The 21,384-nt window shown below is 35.9% G+C and overlaps 1 protein-coding gene across 1 annotated transcript in view; it reads left to right on the top strand.

The window, feature by feature from the left end:
* svp (seven up) overlaps positions 1–21,384 on the top strand; it is an 80,783-nt gene that overhangs the window by 14,557 nt on the left and 44,842 nt on the right. The window contains exon 3 of the mRNA XM_053755465.2: positions 17,157–17,702. Within this exon, the coding sequence (XP_053611440.2) occupies positions 17,157–17,702 (546 nt within the window). The remainder of the gene's footprint in view (positions 1–17,156; positions 17,703–21,384) is intronic.

Raw genomic sequence — 21,384 nt, 5'->3', positions numbered from 1 at the left:
CGTGTTATTAAAGTTTTCTTTTTGTTCGCCGGTACTTTACGCTACTCTGTAAGTACTATGTAATATAAGTTTTAATATTACAGCCTCAGACATTACTCAGCGAACGTGCTTGAAATCTTTCGTTATTGCCAGTTTAATTGCTTCTTGGAATTTAAGTGTCGCCAAAGAGGTTCTTATGATAATATTACGTTTTGTAGCAGTTTATTACAAAGGAGTAGCTGCCGTATATGCTTTAGGACATTTAAAATACATTTACATTCTACATAATAATAATACGGTAACTGTCTATGTCTGTACATAGGTAATTGCAATATATGAGGTATCTATACTACCTCAGATGAAACTAGAGCCAAAATTGTCTATCCGTGATACGTATACAAAACATTTAGAATATAGTGTTATGATATATACGAGTTCCTGATCATAGATTTGCGTCAAACAATATGGTAATGATATCAATTGTTTTGCAAGACCTGCTACCATATAATCGTCGACGTAAAAATCCTCCAGTATTAATAAGTGTATTACAAAAAGCTTACTTTAAAGATACATTGATTGTCACAAGTATAATTAGTAGATCCATTAATCTTGCCAAGTCATTAGTCCGACAAGTGCCCAAGGGCACTGGTCTAAGTAACTGTTGACGATCAAAGTTAATATAAAGTTATAGCTGTAATAGCTTATTATTATGGTGGAATTAATATAGACGGTTATTGTTTTAGAGACAGCGTGGTGATTGATGATATTGATGGCTAAGAATTTTATTTGACCTCGAATATGGATCTTGTACTTAACCCATATAGGCAAGGTATTAGTTAACAGATTTTTTCTTTAATTTTAAAATAAATTGTTTGAGAGATTGTCTCGAGAATGCAAAGCAAGTTGAAGTAGAAAATACTAATGATAAGTATTAGACCAAGTCTTCAGTGACAATGTGCAAAACAGCAAAAATGTGTGTTGTAAAAAATATTGTTTGGAAGATCGATTTAAGGCCTTATTTAAAACATATGAGCCTCGAATAGCTGTCATCTTTATGATGTCGCGACAATGTTTAGAGCCTTTAAAATCTATTGAAAACATAAAGTTTGTGACTACATTTATTAGAGACGCACATTACGGGGACATTAGAATAACCACCGCCAGTGATTTACTGCCTCCCATCAAAAATCCCTGTTGATTTTATTTCTTATAGAATTGGTTACATAAACTATAAAAACTGTCTTAAAATTTATGTTTACAATCAAATATAAAGTTTTTAAAAACAATGAATTTAAATAACATAATTTTAGTTTAAAATACCTAGTTAAATTTTAGTATCACAGGGTTCAACATAAATGTATTAAGCAAAATGCAGAAAAAAATGTAACAAATGCAAAAACAGGTGTAAAATGTGTTGATAACACGCGACCAAGGTGATTTCCTCATGTCGTAAAGGAAGCTTACTTACATGAGGGCACAGAGGTTGAAGAGTTCATAACGCAGCGGAACTCCCGCTGGGGTCTCTGATTATACCGATGCGACCTCACAGTCCACCTGTCCGTCCGCTTTTTTGTATCGCGGCTCACTAATTTAAAGCTTGATACCTTGTTTTACTCTTATTTCTTATAATGCAAAAATAAAGCGCAGCCATAAATTAGAAGAACAAGTTTATTGTTATTGTTTTTTTTTTGTAAGCCTGCCATCTTCAAAATAGTTTTCCAAAGTTACAATTTTATAGTCCCACCACACACTGGTTTTATCGTTTAAAATTTTACAAATATCATATATATTGTACGCATTGTCGAATTAATCGCTCCGAGCGAAACCGGTTCCGGAGTTACACAATCATTTTTGTCTCAAACTTTTTGCTTCGCACATCGCACCTTTGCAATAGCATCATTAGTATTGTCCGTAGCGGCGCTTCCGACCAGATAATGCAAAGGGCACACACCGGAAAGGACACAGTAACCCGCTGCTCTCAATTCAACCCTTGAGCACCCCATTAGGTCTCCTCGACCCTGCATCCCTCATATTTTGGCCAACAAACGATTTGTTTGCTGTCAACAAACAAAAGAAAGGTGCAAGCTCCAGAATCCGAGTTTTTTATTCGAGACTAACTGTTAATAGAAAATAAAAAAGTAAGTGTGCCTCTTTGTCGCTTTATAATCGTCTTAGATATCAAACTTGTAGATCTGGTGAGATTAGAGGCGTCGACGCTTCTTTTGTTGTGTTTTTTCTCCGTATCACATTGTTTTGTGGACTTGGTAGTTTCTAAAACGTTTTAGTGGTTGAAAGGGTCCATTGAGATGGGTCAGCTACCACTGAATGCCTCTAATTGTGATATGGAGCGATCTGTTACTGATATCATTATGATTTCGGACTATGGTCAATATGCTTTTGTGTACCCGAGAACTGCATGTAATGCTCGGTGGCTTTGACCAAGGTATCATCTATTTTGTTTTAATCTTTTATTATTTTTATATAATGCAGCAAATTTGACATTATTTTAGTCAATTGATGATAAATGAATCTCGATACTCATATTTAACAGAACAATAGATTAAAAAATGCAATAATGCTAAAACTAAATTGCATTATACATTTCCCAGACATCGTATGCGCAAATCAAATGAAATAAAACACACATACCGATTGATTAATTAACTACATTAGTACAACCGGTTTATTAAATAAGTGCATAAAAGTGTAGCTAAACAAAAGCCGTGGGTCTGTCCGTCACTTGCGAACAATGGGGCCAGATCTTTTGTTTAGGCGCATCAATCACAAGCGTCATTGTTTGGAGTATCTTAATAAGTTTTTGTGCCGTACCGGTCATTTAGAAAGATTTCTGCTATCGCTGCCGATATTTCCCCCTCGGGGTCCCTGTGAATTTTAATGAAATTTGGCGGGAAGCTGGCAGCTTTGATTTTTCTTTTACGAAAGATTACCTATCGATAATTGTAATATTTCAATTCATATATGTTCTTACTAGAAATGTATTTTCTATTTTTTTTTGCAGCTTTGCATACATTAAAATAAATTAATCGAAAAATTCCTTAGCGTGTATATTACGCTAATAAACGCATTTGTCGGTTCAGTATTATCGTTAAACTTTATTATTACTTCCATAAAATCCAACGTTACCTCAAACTGTCGCAGTCAATAACTGTCTTACCTATAATCCTTGTGCAAATCTGTGCAAGTTTTGTGCGGCGTAAACCATGCACAATGCGATTTCATTGTGTTACCCACAGAACACGTCAAAAGCATCATCCTTCCCGAGACATTCCCAGGGGCTGCAAATTATGGCAATGTTTGCTTCACATATTATTTTTTAAAAGTTAATGCCCCGTCTACGCCCTCGGCTGACAAAGGAAAAGACGAAAGGATCGGCGACGCGTTTCGAGGAGGGTGTCAATTTGCGTCTAGTACCAGGTGTGGTCATTGTTGACCAACTGACCGTAAGCATAGGTTTGTTTGGATTAGACCAGTACAGTTTGCCAAACATTCGCCACTACCGTGAGAAACGTAACGTTTTTTTTTTAAATGGTCAGTCTAGAAGGTCAGATGAGCTCTTCGATTTTACGATACCTTTTTACTGAGGAATGAAAAGACATTAGATGTTTTCCTCTAAAGATTCATTTAATGGCTTAATCATGTCAACGATCTGCCTCAGAGCTACGAGAATAACCCGAGGCTGCGCTACGTACTGCTGCGTCACAGCCGAAAGATATTATCGTTTCTAGTGAGCATAATAACTGTGACATGTTCTTACGACGCTCCAGGGCCGCGTTTAATGGTGCTCATTCTGGGAAAACTGAGTCTTACTAGCCGCGACTGACATAAAGATACAATCGTGGCCGAGCGTGCCGACGCGTTCCCACGGCTCCACGCGAAAAACCCCTAATATTATCGGGCTGACCCTTGCCGGACATCGGTGAGGCCTGGACGAAAACATTAATTAAATAGAAGACAACAAATACCGGTTTCGATTCTGCATGGTCAAGGTGCTAGGACCTGCCGATACTGGTCCCTTGGCGTCGTAAGCTAATTATATTTCCGCACGTTTTGTCAAATTTGCATGTGAATTGGGGGCTCCATTGTAATAGAACGTTAGATAATCCGCTTTGGAAAGGTCCTGGGTGCAAGCAGGTAATGCTCGAATGTGCCAGCCCCAATAGTTGTTAGAAACTTGATAGGTTTCCACTATAAACATTATCTTTACACTGAATAATGGTGGATAGTATCGAATTTCATGCGATGAAAGCCACTTTCGTGAAGTTCTTTATGTTCTATCAATTTGGAATGTCTAAATAATAGACAACGGTAATTTAAATTTAACCACAATCAGGCTTGATTCATTATTATTCCTTGTATAAGTAGTATAAGAGCTATATAGTATAAAAGATAGTATAAAAGTGTAAGAACATGTTCACAAGTTTGAATCCTGTTTATCTATTTCACCATAGCTCTCCGACATGAAAAAGTACAAACTAAGAATACAACTAGGTCTTCATTTTTTAACGAAATGTCGATGAACAAAATCCAATTCGAGACTCGTAAACTCCGAAGCGAAATGGCGTCACAAAAAGGAATCAAAGTGTAAAATCATTTGTGTCGGATTAAAAAAGGAGCTAGCGGACGAGCGTGAGATATACACTACTATCAATCACTTGGTGATTTATATTCTCTCTCCGGGATGATGTATCACCATTCAGCCAGGACCCGCAGTCGACCGCTGGTAAAAGTATTCCATAATTAACTTTTTAAATTTTGACGGACACCTTCATCTTCCACTCGATAAAAAACATTCGATACCTAATATGTGAAATCGCCATAACCGCCAACTATTACTGCAGGATCAGTACGAATCTCCTCTAATACCTCTGCTTTAAGATCCATAATTCTTTGAATTGTCTCTAAAACCTGTTGCTTACGTACTCTAGCGTTGGTATTTGGAACGTCTTCAATAGATTCATTTCTAATATCATCAACAAAAGACTCCTCTTTGGTCTTATTAAAATTTTTGCATATTTTATTTAAGCTCAATGATTCATCGTTATATAAGCAGTAGGTATCAAAAATTATAACCGATTCCTAAACTAATTTAGCATATTATATTTATGGTTGTAATATAGAAATATTAAATGAATTATTAATAGCGATCAATTTACAAATATTTGAATTAATTTCCGTTTATATGGCGCTTAATGCGAAGAAATATTTTCTTGCATTCTGAAAGGATCAAGTGTGGATTTGGAATAATTCTTCAAGAGAAATACGACGGGACATTGTATAGAACGTCAAAATATTCACCTACAGGGGGTTACCTCAATAGCGGTTCCACTTGCCGACTCGGGAATCGAAGGTGGGCCCCCGCTGTGCAGCCGGCGAGCGTCTAACGAACTATAGACTTGATTTATCGGATCGCGCCTCGCAAGCTCACACTCTGATGCTAATTCCTTTACGACGTGTGATGGTATATTATGAAATATCACTCCATGGATTTCCAAGCTTCATTTAGATACGTGATTTCATATAATAATCATTGCGGAATTAACTAAATTATTTTAAATTTCATATTTTACTTCACTAGCTTAATTACTTTTAGAGGTGTTAAAGTTATGTACTTTTAAGAGCTATATTTACACACTCTTCTCGTTTGTTACTTAATTGAGATAAATACATTGGTAGCCATATCATTATACGATGTAGTTAATATCTTGATAATTATCGTTACTAATACTATTAAATTCTGTTACTTTAATAATATCTACAAGCTACTAGATTCAATCATCATTTTCTCCTTACTATTCAGTAGTTATCATAATATACAATATATATGTTTCTACATCGTTGGATATTTCTATTTCGAGTCTTGGATTGGCACTAAAACTATTTATGATAGTAATGCTGGCAGGTGAAATTTTCTCACAGTCGCCCGGCGTATAATCTCGGATACGGCGAGTAATGCACGGTTGTATGTATATTGGTTACTACGTTAGTAGTCCCAGCAAACCAGTTCTCTGGTCGTGCCCTCTGAAGGTACGTTAGTACTCACTATAATGTATCTACCATATCCAATATAGTTTCACTTTGAATTTTAACAGCATCGGCTTAATGATCAACATTCAGAATTCTCACTAATACATAGGCAGCTTGGAATTACGCAAAAATATTTAGCGATGACTCGATAAGGTGTTAGATTAATTTAATAAAATTAAGTTGAAATGCAAAAATCTGCCACTCTAACGTTGTAAATAATTTCATATGCTAATTCCATTGACAAGTTTAATAAAGTTAGTCTTGTTTTTTAAAATCATTTTTGGATGAAAAACAGAAGTCTGATTAGAATAAAATAGGATCTTAAAAATCACTTGGAATTCATCTAGTGTCCGCATCTATATGTCAGGCTGTCTGTACGTCCATTACACGTGAATCATCCTCAGTATCGTGCACGGAGAATTTCGTGAGGTCACAGTTTAGTATAGCGGTTTAGGCGCCCTGCGGTCGTTCGTCCGAAAGAGATAGTCTATACGTACGATAGTGTACCGGAGAAGGAAAAGATGAGGCATCTCTGTCTAACGCCGACCGTTTCGTGACCCCACAGCTAATCACATATCTGCAAGCGTATTATGATTATCGCAAGCCTTCGTTTCTCGTACATTATTGTGGTCAGTGACTCCTGCAGCATGGTCTGCGCCCAATATTGTTTCATCAGCACGATTTTCATCGAAATCACACGCGTCATGCATGCATTTGAATATGGACTTAAATATTTCGAATCATTTCTCACGGCTATGAAATTGGACACTTATACTTTTTGATTATTAATCCATAAACATTCACTGTCATTACTTTAATTTCTATTTGACATTTAATGTCATTTACAGCAATTCTGACTTCTTTTATTCGTATTCGATCGAGATACAGATCTCCAGCGTAGTTAATAGGCTGATAATTATAAAAACCCAAGGCTGCCTAATGGGTATGTAGGCCGGAATGCATTTTATTCTCGGCACGTGCCTTCAGATCACTTTATTATACATATTCTTCGGGATTTTTATCTTTATGATTAGTAATTATTTTATCAGGTACTTTGATGTCTTCCGTGTCCGGTTTAAGTGCTTAATGTCTATTTAGATATGCAGCTTTCATGGTGGGCGTATTGTTTACTTACCTATGTATTTCAAAGTGTCTTTAAATTTTTTAAGATGAATGTAGTATTAAAACTTGTACGTTTTAAAGTTACTATAATTTTGCTAGGTATGTCTTTTTTTATTGAAGGTTATTTTTAGAAAAAAGACGGCATCGATTTTCAAAAGTATTCTTCATTGCATTTTTTCAATGATTATTTTTTATATTTCCATATGTGATAATAATGATCATGATTTATCAAGCCAATAACTTTACTAATCAAAAGCATCATCTGTCAATGTCTGTAGTCACTTTCTACGACCAAAAATGAATAGGTATCTAATCTGTTTATTAGAGACATTATTTCTCGCTGTCGTAAAACTTCAAATTCCTAATGATATCAAAACAAAACCGTTAGTAACAAAAGATATTTGTCGTTGTTGACTTGTGTCGTGCGACATCGCTCGCGTGCTGAGCCGAGTTTGAAAAATAGCTGTTATAAATAACAGATTATCTGGACACAACAAGATATCTAACTTAAATAAATAGGCGAACGGTAAATGAAGTTGTGTGTAGTACATATTTAAAACTAAGCAGTGATATATACGCCCGTGTATCTTATTCCTAAGGCACCGATCCATTGTCCACTACGCGCTTTAAATGCTTTTTGAATTATGGATATGCCTGCGAAAATATACCTCTTTTATTTTAAATGGTATATTGTACCAATACCTAGACTTAAGTAGTATTACTGTTGTCATTATGGTATGGTAACAGACTCCCCTCTGCGACTAAATAAATGTTGTGCAGAGTTATCGTCCTGTACAGCTGTTGGATTTAATGTTAGTTACATAGAAAAAATTAGATCAAGTTTAAGGATATGAGTATTTTACAAATGTCATGGTAATTTACACAAAATCACACTCCAGGCCAATTATACTTTATTGCGATTATTATAGTTCTTAAAAGGAGTATTTTCAAAATAGTTTTGAGATATACAGCGAAATGTAAAAAAACCCCATTGATTCGATTACATTTTTTTTTAATGTATGCAATGCACTATTATGCCATTAATCAGCCGTTATTTTATTACGCCAATTAATTATCAACGGAAACCTAATAATACTTTGTAGCGTTAAACGTATAATATAATAATAATGGAACTGTAGTCTAACAAATATGCCGGACTCTAGCATATTTCGTTAATGGTTCAATTTATAGGTTGTTATTTATGTTTTGTTGGATCACTTTGTTGGTCATTAGCAGTGAAATCTTAATCTGGTACATCTTCAATGTTTCTTTGTGAAATATGATGATTTATACCAGCTATTAAGTCAAAGCGTTCGTTTAATATTTGATATAACTCATAGGTACCATTGCAGTTTGATGTAGATACGTTGACCTTTGTAATATTCTAATGATTCACTCCATTGTCACTTTACGCTAATCAAAATGGAGATTCAATCAACATGATTCAAATATTTACTGGTAACTAACTCATAACCTTCCAAAGGCGCATAAGGTACATAGAGACTAACATCTGTTGTTCTACGACTTTTGTCTAAACGTAATAAATACAAAAAAAAATCTTTTTTTAGTTTTAATGTCGTTTTATAAAACGTTAACTTTGTTGTTCGATTCCGCTACATAACGCTACTCTCGTGTTGCTTGACTATTACATAAAGTTAAGATGTGTATAATGGTAAATTAGATTTTTTTATATGAAAAAAGAAACGATGAATCACGAAAGGTCGTAGAATAAAAGTTTCTTGTTTTGATGTACCCAAGTAGTCTTTAGGAGGTCTACGTAATTTGCGGTTGGAGTAACAGTCAACATATTATTAAGATGAAGAAGTAGGTACTCTTACTTATTGTTTATCTACGAGATCTTTTTCCTTTTTATTTATTCTTCATAATTATTATGGTTGTTATATTTATTTTTAGCGATGGAATAATTTACATCCATTGCAGTTTGATGTAGATATGTTGACCTTTGTTGTTTCTCGTAATATTCTAATGATTCACTCCATTGTCACTTTACGTCAATCCATCCATCTCTTCAACCCCTTTGCACTCACTTTCCTTTATTTGATCTATATAGTATCTATCTACTGGTATCTAATGTAGGTATAGTTTTAGAACGACCTCGACCTGACGACCTCAGTGGCATAGTGGTAAAATGCTTGCCTCTGATCCGAGAGGTACACCGGGTTCGATCCCCGGTCGAGTCATGATGGAAAATTATCTTTTTCTTGGATTGGCCCGGGTCTTATCTTTTTCTGATTGGCCCGGGTCTTGGATGTTTGTCTGTATATGTATTTGTTATGAAATATAGTATCGTTGAGTTAGTATCTGATAACAGTCTCGAACTTACTTTGGGGCTAGCACAATCTGTGTGATTTGTCCTAATATATTTATTATTATTTTTTATTATAAGTTATATACTCCAAATGTGATTCAACCTCTAATCTAATCTAACCCCTATTATTCATAAAAAGAATAAAATACACTTTAAAACGAAATATGTTTTATCTCTTTCTGTCAATGTCAAACATTATGAAGTGCGATAATGACAAAACATATTAGTGTGTTTTAACTTTTTTATGAATAATTAAGATGGGATTTTGACGGCCTCGGTAGCGCAGTGGTAAAGTGCTTGCCTCTGAACCGAGAGGTCCCGGGTTCGATCCCCGGTCGGGTCATGATGGGAAATGATCTTTTTCTGATTGGCCCGGGTCTTGGATGTTTATCTATATATGTATATGTTATAAAATATAGTATCGTTGAGTTAGTATCCCATAACACAAGTGTAGAACTTACTTTGGGGCTAGCTCAATCTGTGTGACTTAAAAAAATAAATAAATAAAATAAGGGATTGAATCATTTTAATATTTCTAAGAATGTATGTCATAGCTGTCTTATGAAATAATAATACTCTAAGTTTATCACTAAACAATTATTACAAAGACTTATAAAATCTTCACGCATTCCGCGGTTATGCAAATGGTTCTTCGAAAAATGCTATGTTTGTTGTATAGTCTCATATATCCCTAATAACAGTGTCATTAATAGTGTCCTATTATGCCAATTGCAATCAATCTATTTGCCATTCACTGGAAGCTGTAATTGATATCATTATAAATGATATCAGCAATCATTGATGATTGGTCGCTGATTATAATGTGCTGTGACATTTCGAGGCGTAATATCGATTATGCAATTGTTATGTACCTATATGAAACTAATTCGGGTTATAATATTTATTTCCCAACTAATATTATAAATGCGTAAGTAAGTTTGTTACCTCTTCACGCTCTATCTAGTCAATCAATCTTCTTGAAATTTCGCATACATATAGTTTGAAGTATGGAGAGGGACACAGGGTGCCTTTCATCCCGGAAAAATCACTGTGCCCGTGGGAAATTCCCGCGGGCGCTGCCGCGGGTAAACAGCTATAGTATTTCATAAAACTGCCAAGTAAACAATTGTCCAACACACGCTGCTTACCACAACGAATTAGTACAAGGCCGAAATCTAACAGTTAACCCGAGTATATCCTTCCAAGTCGTAATTAACATCGATAATCACCGATATTAATAACAGTATGGACAAATAACTTTTATTATTGATGACTCTTGATATGTCAAAATACTAGAACAAGGATTCTGATTATAATTTAACGTCGCTATCAATGTGTGATATAGATTAAATGTTTCCATTTTGTTATTAGTTCATTAGTTCAATTGATAATATAAATGTCAATTGTTTGAAGGTGTGGCCCAGTGATGAAGACCTTCCAGTAATCGAAAGGTCCTAGGTTCGAATTCTACTCGTGCCACAGTTTGTATAGGTACCAATCTGACACATTTATAGTAGTTTTCATAGACGTCCGGTGCAAGGAAAACATCGTGAGGAAACCTTGCATAGGTGGACAGTTTAGTTCACGGATTTGCATGCGACTACCTGTCACTAGATGGCGGTAGGTAGTCGTAAAAGCTATGTCAGATGCCTTTAACCGAATTGAATACAATCAGTGATGATGATAATGAATAGTTTGAAACTGTTTCCTATCTGCTTTCAGTTTAAAATAGATAATAGACTAGCTGCTAGCCTTAACCAGTTTGTAGTTCATATTTTAAAACTCCATTTTAATGGGAATGTCAAAAACCTTTGTCTGGGAATATCTATCTACTGAGGTAGATAGATATTCTCAGACATAGGTTTTTGAAATTCCCATGTTTTTTAAATGATAAATTCTCAAATTTGTCATTTAAAAAACATAGACAATTATAATATTGACTCAATTTTGAGATGTTTTTTTTTTTATTAAAGTCGTTTATTCTGAAAATAGCCCATCGTACGCATATTTTGTCATCAAATTTTATATAACATTCTCTAATCTATAAACTGCTAGTATTTTCCGACGACCACACAATAAGACTTTTCTCCCACATTCTTCCAGTTTCCAACAATCTAAAACATCACTACGACATGTAATGTAAATTACGTATCTACCTTTTAGATTGACGCATAAATTAAATACTGTTATACATTTTGTTTTTAAACCTTTTTATTTAAGTATAAATTTAAACAAAAAATAAAGGAAAAACACCGTTACGTGACTTATATATTTATTAGTCGGCATCGACAGATCTCTTATACTATTCAGATAGCGTTATCTATGTCAAGACCGGACAGACAAACAATTAGACGATCCGTCCACCCGAGCCTTTATTACATTAGTAATAAGTACTAATTTAGTGTACCAAGGTCTAAGATGTTGGGAAGAAAAACATTGTCATCGTTTATAGAATAATTTAACACGAGAACCACGTATATAGGGCATCCGTGCGCTGTTTCCCAATTGTTACGTAATTCTATGAACATTAACTTTGATTTGAGACCTTAAAGGCTGTCTACTCTTAAAACGACCTCTCGGTGGACCCTTATGACAAAAAATGTCATTTTTTCATATAATAAAATTTTGTATGCATTTGGACCTACATACTTACCTATACAGATGTGCCCTTTGTGTTTGACTCTGTCTACACCGTAAGGGATAAGGATGTGATGCTGGACCCGGCTCCAACGGTCAACGGCTGAGGAAGAAACGCTCAGATGACAGGGAGACGCGTTGTTGCATCTGTATTAAAGTCGTTTTCGAAATACATAGTGGAAATAAAATATATTTTTTATCTCTTTCTCTCCTCTGTGCGTATTCCTCAGAAGTAGAGCGTCGGAGCCCAGTGTCCGCTTTCCTACTTTTTGGTATAAAACTAGCATCGAATACCAATTAAAAATACAATTCAACACTACAAATATTATCCACAAGCTATTCACACGGAACGCGTCCGATAATTCGAAAGAACGCACGAATTACTTATGTAAATGTCTTGAATAAATCTACGCCTAAACTTTCCCATTTGTTTACAAATACTTTAACTTTTGTACTTTATCCAAATTTATTACATATTACTTACTATTGTGCGCCGGCCATAAATTCGAACGTACAGTAAGAATAATCCGTAATAAGTAATCAACAATATGCACCGACAAAACCAACAAGTTCTCCGTTATACCAATACATGTATAATTTGTAAATTTTATAATAAAAACATGGTTAATTTCACTTAATCCTGTGAGCCATGAAGACAGCTTTATTTTATATCTTGTCCCGTATTTTTCTGGCCCGAATTATTTTTTTTAATTATTTATTCTTATAAATATTTCTGATTCATTAGACAAATGTAAAAACAAATTATTTCTCAAAAAGTTTGTTTTAAAATATTAAATTATAAACCGTAGAATAGATTGGAAATTTAGGAAGTTGAAAGGGAAGGCCCTTGCCTAATAGTGGAACACAAAATAGGCTTTTTAAAAAGTTACTTACTTATAACTCGTAACTACTTTGTAGGATTCTATATAACAAATAAACCATGCTAAATATGAGACAATATTTCTGCCGGGAATACGCCCAGTGGTCCGGGCGAAATTCAATCTGTACGGTTTCAGCCCCGTGCAAGAACTCTGACCGTCAATGGACCCTAGGCTTCGCCGCCTAGCTGCTGAGGAAGAACTGGGAAAACGCTCAAATGAGAGATATACAACGATATACCCAGTACAAGAATATTTAAATGTAATCCCAACCTTGTTCGGGCCGGGTGCGTCATATACTTATGATTTAATATCGGGCCTGCTTGTAAATATTTGCAGATTTGTTAATACGAGAAAAATGAAAATGAGACGTTGTGGAATTTAAATTAACCTAAATGGATCTAGTTCTATTATGGTCGGGAAGCCCGTATTAATACTAATTTACATTAATACCTATTCATAAACACTCAATGGCTGAGAATCGATTTGATGAGCCAACTATCTCTCTCTCTCTCTCTCTCTTTCTCTCTCTCTCTCTCTCTCATTGGAATTGCCAACAATTTTTGTTGCTTATTTCCGTAAATAATTCAACGTGGTTGCCATTACTTTTCACAATTTTTTTTTGTATTATTAAATCTGAAATATTATAACATGTCAAATATAGAATAGGAAGCACCCGTTTGGTGCTTGCGATGGCGTCCTTAACCAGGAATTTATCATCAATCATTAATAATAATAATAATTGGCTCTTAACGTATTTTTAGTGTCAATGTGATACTTATACAAAACAAAACTTACAAATAATCCTGACAGGTTCTTTAAATTTAAATTCTAACACGGCGCTTCGTAAGTGACAAGCAGAAAATCCCAGTCATAATTAGTTGCTAAACGCACAAAACAATCGGCTGCGCTTTGTCTATGGTCATCGATTATGATCGAGATAGGTGATGTACCGATGTATCGAGAGATAGCGTAATGACGGACCATTAGGCAAGGTGTCGACGGCGTGGGAGACCCATCGGCCCAAATACCATGCCGTGAACACAATTACTCTAATTCCATCCGAATTATTCTCTATTTTCGTGTAATGTAACACTTTAATTGAATTGATGTAACTCGCACACTCGCATGGCTATTATTTCGATGATTGGAGAGTTGGTATTTGTAAATGTCGAACGAATGATGCCTATATTTCAATTATGTGCAGATTATGCTCAATTTTCTAAATTTTGTACATTCCTTTACAAATCCACGCACATATGTTATGGAATTTATAAATAAACCTCATTTATTAAAAAAAAAACATAATTTTATGTTGAAATTTAAATTGATGTTAGAAGTTCGTATTTTTTTAAAACTGTGACCTTTATTTATTTAAAATAAAATCAAAATGGCCAGTAACGTTATGTTTTTCTATCCAAATTTCCATGTAAGTAGACCTACACAATTTCAGAAATAAATGTTACATTCAAACCAGCCAGTGACAAAGCGTGCAAATTCCACAAATGTCATTTAGAATGACAAAAAGTACAACCTGTTTACAGGTTTATCTCTTGGTCTTCATAAAAAAAAACGATAAAAGAGCAGCGGGGAGCGCGTGCGCGCGCATTCGTGCAGCTTCCCGCCAAAAAACATAGCGCGCCGGAATGCTCGGCGCGCTAGACATTTTGGTTGTCTATGGTTGGATGCGACCGGCTATTTTCCACGTGCATTCGTCACGCTTCGGAAACTATGACTTGTTCTGTCACGACCATTGGGACGCCTCGTTTAGAAACCAATTGGGTTGGTATAAACACTATGGCATTTAGAAATCTAAGAGTTATGGGTACTTGTTATTAAATGGACTCTATTGTCTTTATATAATAATTCAAGTTATTGCCTTCATAATAAGTATTACAAACATTGTAAATATTAAACCTGTATAAAATTAGCGATAAAGCGGTCACGAAGATTACTACTATGACAATAAACTAAATTGAACTTATTTCGAAAATGTTTGAGATTTTTTTTATTTGGCACTAGACCTACTGCCGATCATTGACAAATGTTGGACAAGGAAGATCGGATTCGATACAAAAGAAATCTACTAGCCATCCACTTTTTTTTCGATAACTAAACTTCAATCGAGATCTCGATTCATGAATGAAACTTTTGTTGTTTTGCACGTCCGGTGTCCATCGTCCACCTGCCAAGTCGTGACGACGACGAAAAAACATCGTCGTTTTCAAATCGATAATGGACCACAAAAACTCGATAGACCGTTGAAAATCGTCGATCGGAAACGAACAATTCAATCATACAGAATCTGTTTACTTATGAGATTTATACTATTTATCTACGGTGATATTCAAAATAGTTTTTTTAGGCGCGTGCTCAATATTTTATTTCGATAGTTTGATACGACAAAATGTTCTAAACAGACTTGGATGTATATAGAAGAGAATTTGAAGGAATTAAACCTAAATTATCTAAGCAAATGACTATACCCAATCCTACTAATATTATACATGCGAAAGTTTGTGAGGATGTGATGTATCTATGTAGGTTTGTTATTGTTTTACGCAAAATCTACTGGGCCGATTGTTATGAAATTTGGTACACGGGTAGAGTAAAACATGGAATAACACATGGGGTGCTTGTTATTGCGAAATTTTTACGGGAGCGAAGCCCCGGGGCGCAGCTAGTATATTATATATTGACAGGACTTAGCACGAACTTTTTTTTTGTATTGATGACGTTTATGCAGGTTTATCTTATCTAAACAATTATAAGTTTAACCATAATCACAATAAACATTCTTACGCCGCATAATTCCTAGCTGCAAATGCAAAGTGTTCGTAGTCTTATAATGTACTATATGTATAAATGTACATAATGTAATCCAAAATTTCTTAACAGCCTTGGAAATAGGAAGCATTATTATTAATTACCCGTCTGGCTGTTGTTAGGGCGGCCATAAACGAGTTATGGTCGCCATAACACAGTAATGAAGTGTTGCTCACATGCTAATTGCGATATACCGACTCTGCCCGCCTTTATTGTCCGCTAGTAAAGATTACAGTTCCGTACAGGTTCGCGAAAAATTCGCGAATTAATTTATTAGATTTTCCACTGTATGGCCACACGAAACTGACCACAGCGGTGGTCAAATGGTCATGTAGTGGCGTTAAGTCTCTTTATATAAGCCAGCTGCTTTATGCGATGATGAGAAGCAGCTGGCACAAAGAAAAAAGGCAATTTATATGCAAAAACATGATTTCATACTATTTACAATGTGTTCAGTTTGTCTTTCACTCCCAGACATAGCATACATAAAATATTTCAAATATTGTGTATTTTTGTGGTATCAATGGATCGGCACCTTAAACGGCTACTGAAGCTTTACCTAAGGACACTTAAAGTTATGGCATTTGCAAATATGACTTCGGTTTTAGCTGTAATTTTCCTGTTTATGTTTAGTTGATTGCTTTGAACTTGTACGTGATTTATACATGCTACTGTTCGAATTGTCGTAAATTTTAATGCCGGCTACCGGCTACACACTATCGCCCAACTCGGACAGATGCCAGCCGATGCGAATGCATGAATATTGAATTGTATGTATAAGTGATTTTATTTGGCGCAAATAGAACGCTATGTATTCAGATCCGGCATAATGTTCTTCAGACGTCTCTTAATCTATTTGCACTAGATAGCGGTTTGTTGTAAAAGTCGCGAAATTACTAGAGGTAGCGCACTCGATAAGAAGAAGACGCATCAAAATGAAAGCTTTATTTGGACACACTATTGAGATTAAATCACAGATAATTGCTATGATTTATTCTACTCTCTCTCTCTCACCTGTGATGTCACCAGTGAGTGTTGCAGTTGTTTCTTGACAGCGGTGATCATACAAGTGACTTGTTTACTCGCTTGCTGCCATATACGGCAAACGAGCAAGCCAGCAAATTGAATGGTATATCAGAAAACCTATTTTTTTTACCAACGATGTTATATTCAGCAGCCTTCTCTTTGTTGTTTGTCTGGCTGGGTGGACGGGCCCATACTCAAACACTGGACCCAGATTAATTTAAATATTTTACTAACATAGTCTTAAGAACATTGTTACTAACATTCACTATGGATTATGTCCGAAATTGATGGTATGATATTTCCATTTGTTCCAGCTGTCCAGAGAGGACGCGTGCCCCCGACGCAGCCCGCGGGCCTCGCTCTGCCCGGGCAGTTCGCCCTGACCAATGGCGACCCTGCAGCCGGCCTCAACAGCCACCCGTACCTCTCCTCCTATATCTCTCTGCTCCTCCGAGCAGAACCCTACCCCACTTCGAGATACGGCCAGTGCGTCCAACCCACCAACGTCATGGGCATAGACAATATCTGCGAATTAGCTGCGAGACTATTATTCTCCGCCGTCGAATGGGCGAGAAATATCCCCTTTTTTCCTGACCTCCAAGTCACCGACCAAGTGGCGCTATTAAGGCTCGTCTGGTCAGAACTATTCGTCCTAAACGCGTCCCAGTGTTCCATGCCCTTACATGTAGCTCCATTATTAGCGGCTGCGGGTCTGCACGCCTCACCGATGGCAGCAGACCGAGTAGTCGCTTTCATGGACCACATAAGGATCTTCCAAGAGCAAGTGGAGAAGCTGAAAGCACTCCACGTCGACTCAGCGGAGTATTCCTGTCTGAAGGCCATCGTCCTCTTCACGACAGGTAAAATTTTGGATAGTCTTTTTGGGGAGGCGCGGTTACTGCTTTACAGGGTCGCCGGCGCAAGCGGCTCCGTCACCAATTACTCAGAGCTGGTGACTCTTGTGAGGACGCATTTGGACGCTTACGCTGAAGCGTCAAGGGTGCCGCAGCCGCCTGCGCCGCCGCCCCCCTCCGCGGGTTCTTCAGGGTACTATTCAACGCTGGACGCCTCACTTGGTGTCAACTCCTCGCTGTCTTACGGCAGCTTCCTCTCAACTCCTACTCGACTACCACCAAACTATACGAGTAGCCCACGAATGCCTGAAGCCAGCACATCGTCCCCTTTTAAACCGTGGGATGGGAGTTCAAAAATTTACAAGAACGATCTCGGGACTTGACACCGGGTGGGGGTTTTCGGGGCTGGTTCAAGGTGATGGTGGAAGCATCCACTGTCTTGTGATCTCTGGGTTATCGCGTATTTATTCGTAGTTTTACTATCAGCCTTAAAGATGGTAATCGTACGAAGTTTCCCAAGTTGGCCGGGCGTATTTGTTGCTAAGTGTTTAGAAACTACGTTTTTACGACTTTATTTCTGTAGATCGATAGTCTGTTTATAATGAGGTAATGACTCTCACTCCTCGCAGGTCGAACCAAATGGGGAGGTCGCGACTTATTTCCTCAAATTCGTATGTGATAATGTAAATAGTTACCTTTTACATTTAGAGGTTAACTTATTCGCGTTAATCTATTATTTATTGTGAATTAATTTATTAAGATTTATTAATTTAATACACGCGCGTAATTTATTCGTAAATTCACTTTTGTTTGATTTTTTTTTTCATTTATAAATTTTATCTCCCTTCAGTTTTAAGTTAATTGCAGTTACTAGAAGTAGGTACTTGTTAAGAATGCGACAGAGGACAGTTTCAATATCACTTGATCGTATCTTACGTTGGAATCATAGTATTTATATTCGATAGAGCAATAAACTTTCATTTTCCCAAGCTCAGGTAATAGTACCTATACGAGTATAAACGTCTATAAAAGGTGTCATAGATAAAATATGTACTTGTTTTATTAATATTATGATTTCGAACGATTATAAGAACTCACTACACGTTTTACTAGTAATTACACACACATAACTATATATTAACGCACACACTCAACATTAACTTAAAAATAAAATGGTTTTTACGAGGAAATCATTGCAGAAAAATGCGATAAAATTTTCTGCTGAAAAATTTTCGACTTTTGATTAATTTTTTTAAATTATTATTATGTTTAAAAAGGCTCAACAAACTAAACTACATAGGTACTTTATTTTATTGATAATTATTTTTCGTGCTTGGGTGACAGCGCGGTATTTTTCTTCAAGATTTCAATCACAATATGGAAAAAAACATTTTTTCCTGATTTTGACTAAATTTTTATTTTTCCCTCGTATATATTTTAAATTTCAACTAGGTCTTTGAAAGTCGTTTTTGAATACGCGAATACAAATATAATATAATACTAATATAACTCGTTCGATTGTACGTATAGGATAGAATTTTACACTTTTCCAATCAATAAAGAAACATATGATAATACACGATATGTAAAATCGTGAGCACACCAATAACAATTATTGTACTTACCTTGTATACCTAGAGCATTGACATAAAAGCCGTCACAGATAATCTAGCTGGTGACGTCAGACTGTCATCTCTTACAGGTTTGCGATGTATGGACACTTTCACACTGAGACACTGTTGTGCGCCATAGATAACTAGAGACTTGGAGGAAAAGTAATAATACATTTTCAAACATTTTTAAAGAAAGAAATTATAATTAGGTTAAGGTCCCAGCAAACATATTGCGCACCGCTCGAACCGCGAAAATGAACTTTATAGCGTCCACTGTAGATATACTTTTCATTGACAAGACGAGTGTTGACAGCGAGCAGTCCGCTAATTTATTGTCAATGTAAAATGCGTCTACAGTTGACGCTATAAAGTTCACTTTCAATGAACGTCACCGTGTGAGAGCGGAGCACCATAGTACCTACCTACATATTATTTTTCTGAGTCCCTCGTTTTTAGTATAAGTAGTCGTCTCACAGCGTCTAGGTACTCGCATTGTAACTGTTCAATGCGTAAAGTTATGAGACGAGATGTGATTTGACCGGAGATGCCTTTATGCCCAGGCATGAACTGGACTTGAGTGTTTTTGCCTGGCCATAGACCATCTGTTGGTGAGATTGATTGAATATCACTTAAATAGTGATGCTTCTGTGCTGTTTCACGTATGATTAAGAGAATGAGAAATATTTTTGCCAGCTAAAAATTTCTTTTTAATTTTCATAAGAATTGATATTTCAAAAATATAAATTACTATCGGAAAAGTCGATTATAGTTAATTTCAGTCTTATATCGTCAGGTCATACCGTCGAACCTATCATGAAAAAGGTATTCCTTTTTCAAATTAAAATCAGTCAATACATTATAATTTATTTTTCAACTAAATAAAAAAAATACTTTGAGGAGTGGACGCTTACCTAATCATCCTCCAAATCTATAGTACAAATCTTATATGTTCATTGAATGTAGATTTGAAAAAAGTAGAAAAAAAATAGAACGCCATAAGGTACTTGCAACTTGTAAAAAAACTTATACTGGCCATCATAACACAGGACACTAAGCAGAATTTAAAAGTAGAAGTAGTTGCCAGTACGTCAACTGACTGACAAACATAAGATGAGCCGTGTCGCGTCCCGTTTGCATTACCAATAAATGTTGACATGGGAAATAGTTGAACTAAACCTGCATTTTAAAAAACGTCTCGGTTCTAATCAAGCAAATTCAAATTCTTTAACAATCGTTGTGTGACTATACGCAGGGTTGTGGGTTACGAGGCACCACCGCCCGTCGCCCAATGGATGCTTCTTCTACAGTACCTTCCCAATTCTAATATCCTTCTACAGTACCTTCCAATCTTGCTCAGAATGTTGGAAAATCCTTACTATACATATATATATAACATGAGTTTTTATCTGCGCGCGGATAGGTAGTTTAACTTGACGTACCATGTCGTATATCCAAGGGTTTTAGTTACGCTGGTCTGTGAAAACGCCCAGAGGTAGTACGATGAATATGCAGAAGCAATAAACGTAGTTTTATCCGCAGCGGTAACTTTCTCTACAACTGGCGTTGTGTAGTCGAACTTAGTTTGCTAGTTGGGATTGATTCACTAATGCTGTTATCGACGTGTTCAGGGCGCTGTTGCTAGAATAAAATAATTTACCTATTAGTTTATATTCTTTTGAGAAATTCTTTAAACATATAGACTCATGAGATGAGACTCGTGAGATATATTTAATAAGAATAGGTAAATCTTTGGCATAAAAATTTTGTTTTTTTTTTATCCTTTTTTAATATTGTATCTTACCTAAATGTGATAAACACTTGAAGAAAATACTTCTTAAAGTGTTTCACACTTAAGAGTTGGTTTCTCTATCACATTTTCGATTTCTTCCGAAGTACCCTAAAAATCATGATTTTTATAGCTCTTAGGCACACATTCATAATTATAGTTTGTCTGTTTGTTTGAATATATTTATTTCTGCCTCGATGACGACCAATTATACAGTCCGATAAACGCAACGCGGATTTTTTTCCCATTAGTCTTCTTGGTTGGTGTTAGATTAATTTAATCTTGAAAC

Source organism: Plodia interpunctella, chromosome 15 (assembly GCF_027563975.2).
Source record: "Plodia interpunctella isolate USDA-ARS_2022_Savannah chromosome 15, ilPloInte3.2, whole genome shotgun sequence".
Lineage (NCBI taxonomy): Eukaryota > Metazoa > Arthropoda > Insecta > Lepidoptera > Pyralidae > Plodia > Plodia interpunctella.
The sequence above is the reverse complement of the archived record's forward strand: the minus strand, read 5'-3'. Positions and strand labels throughout refer to the sequence as shown.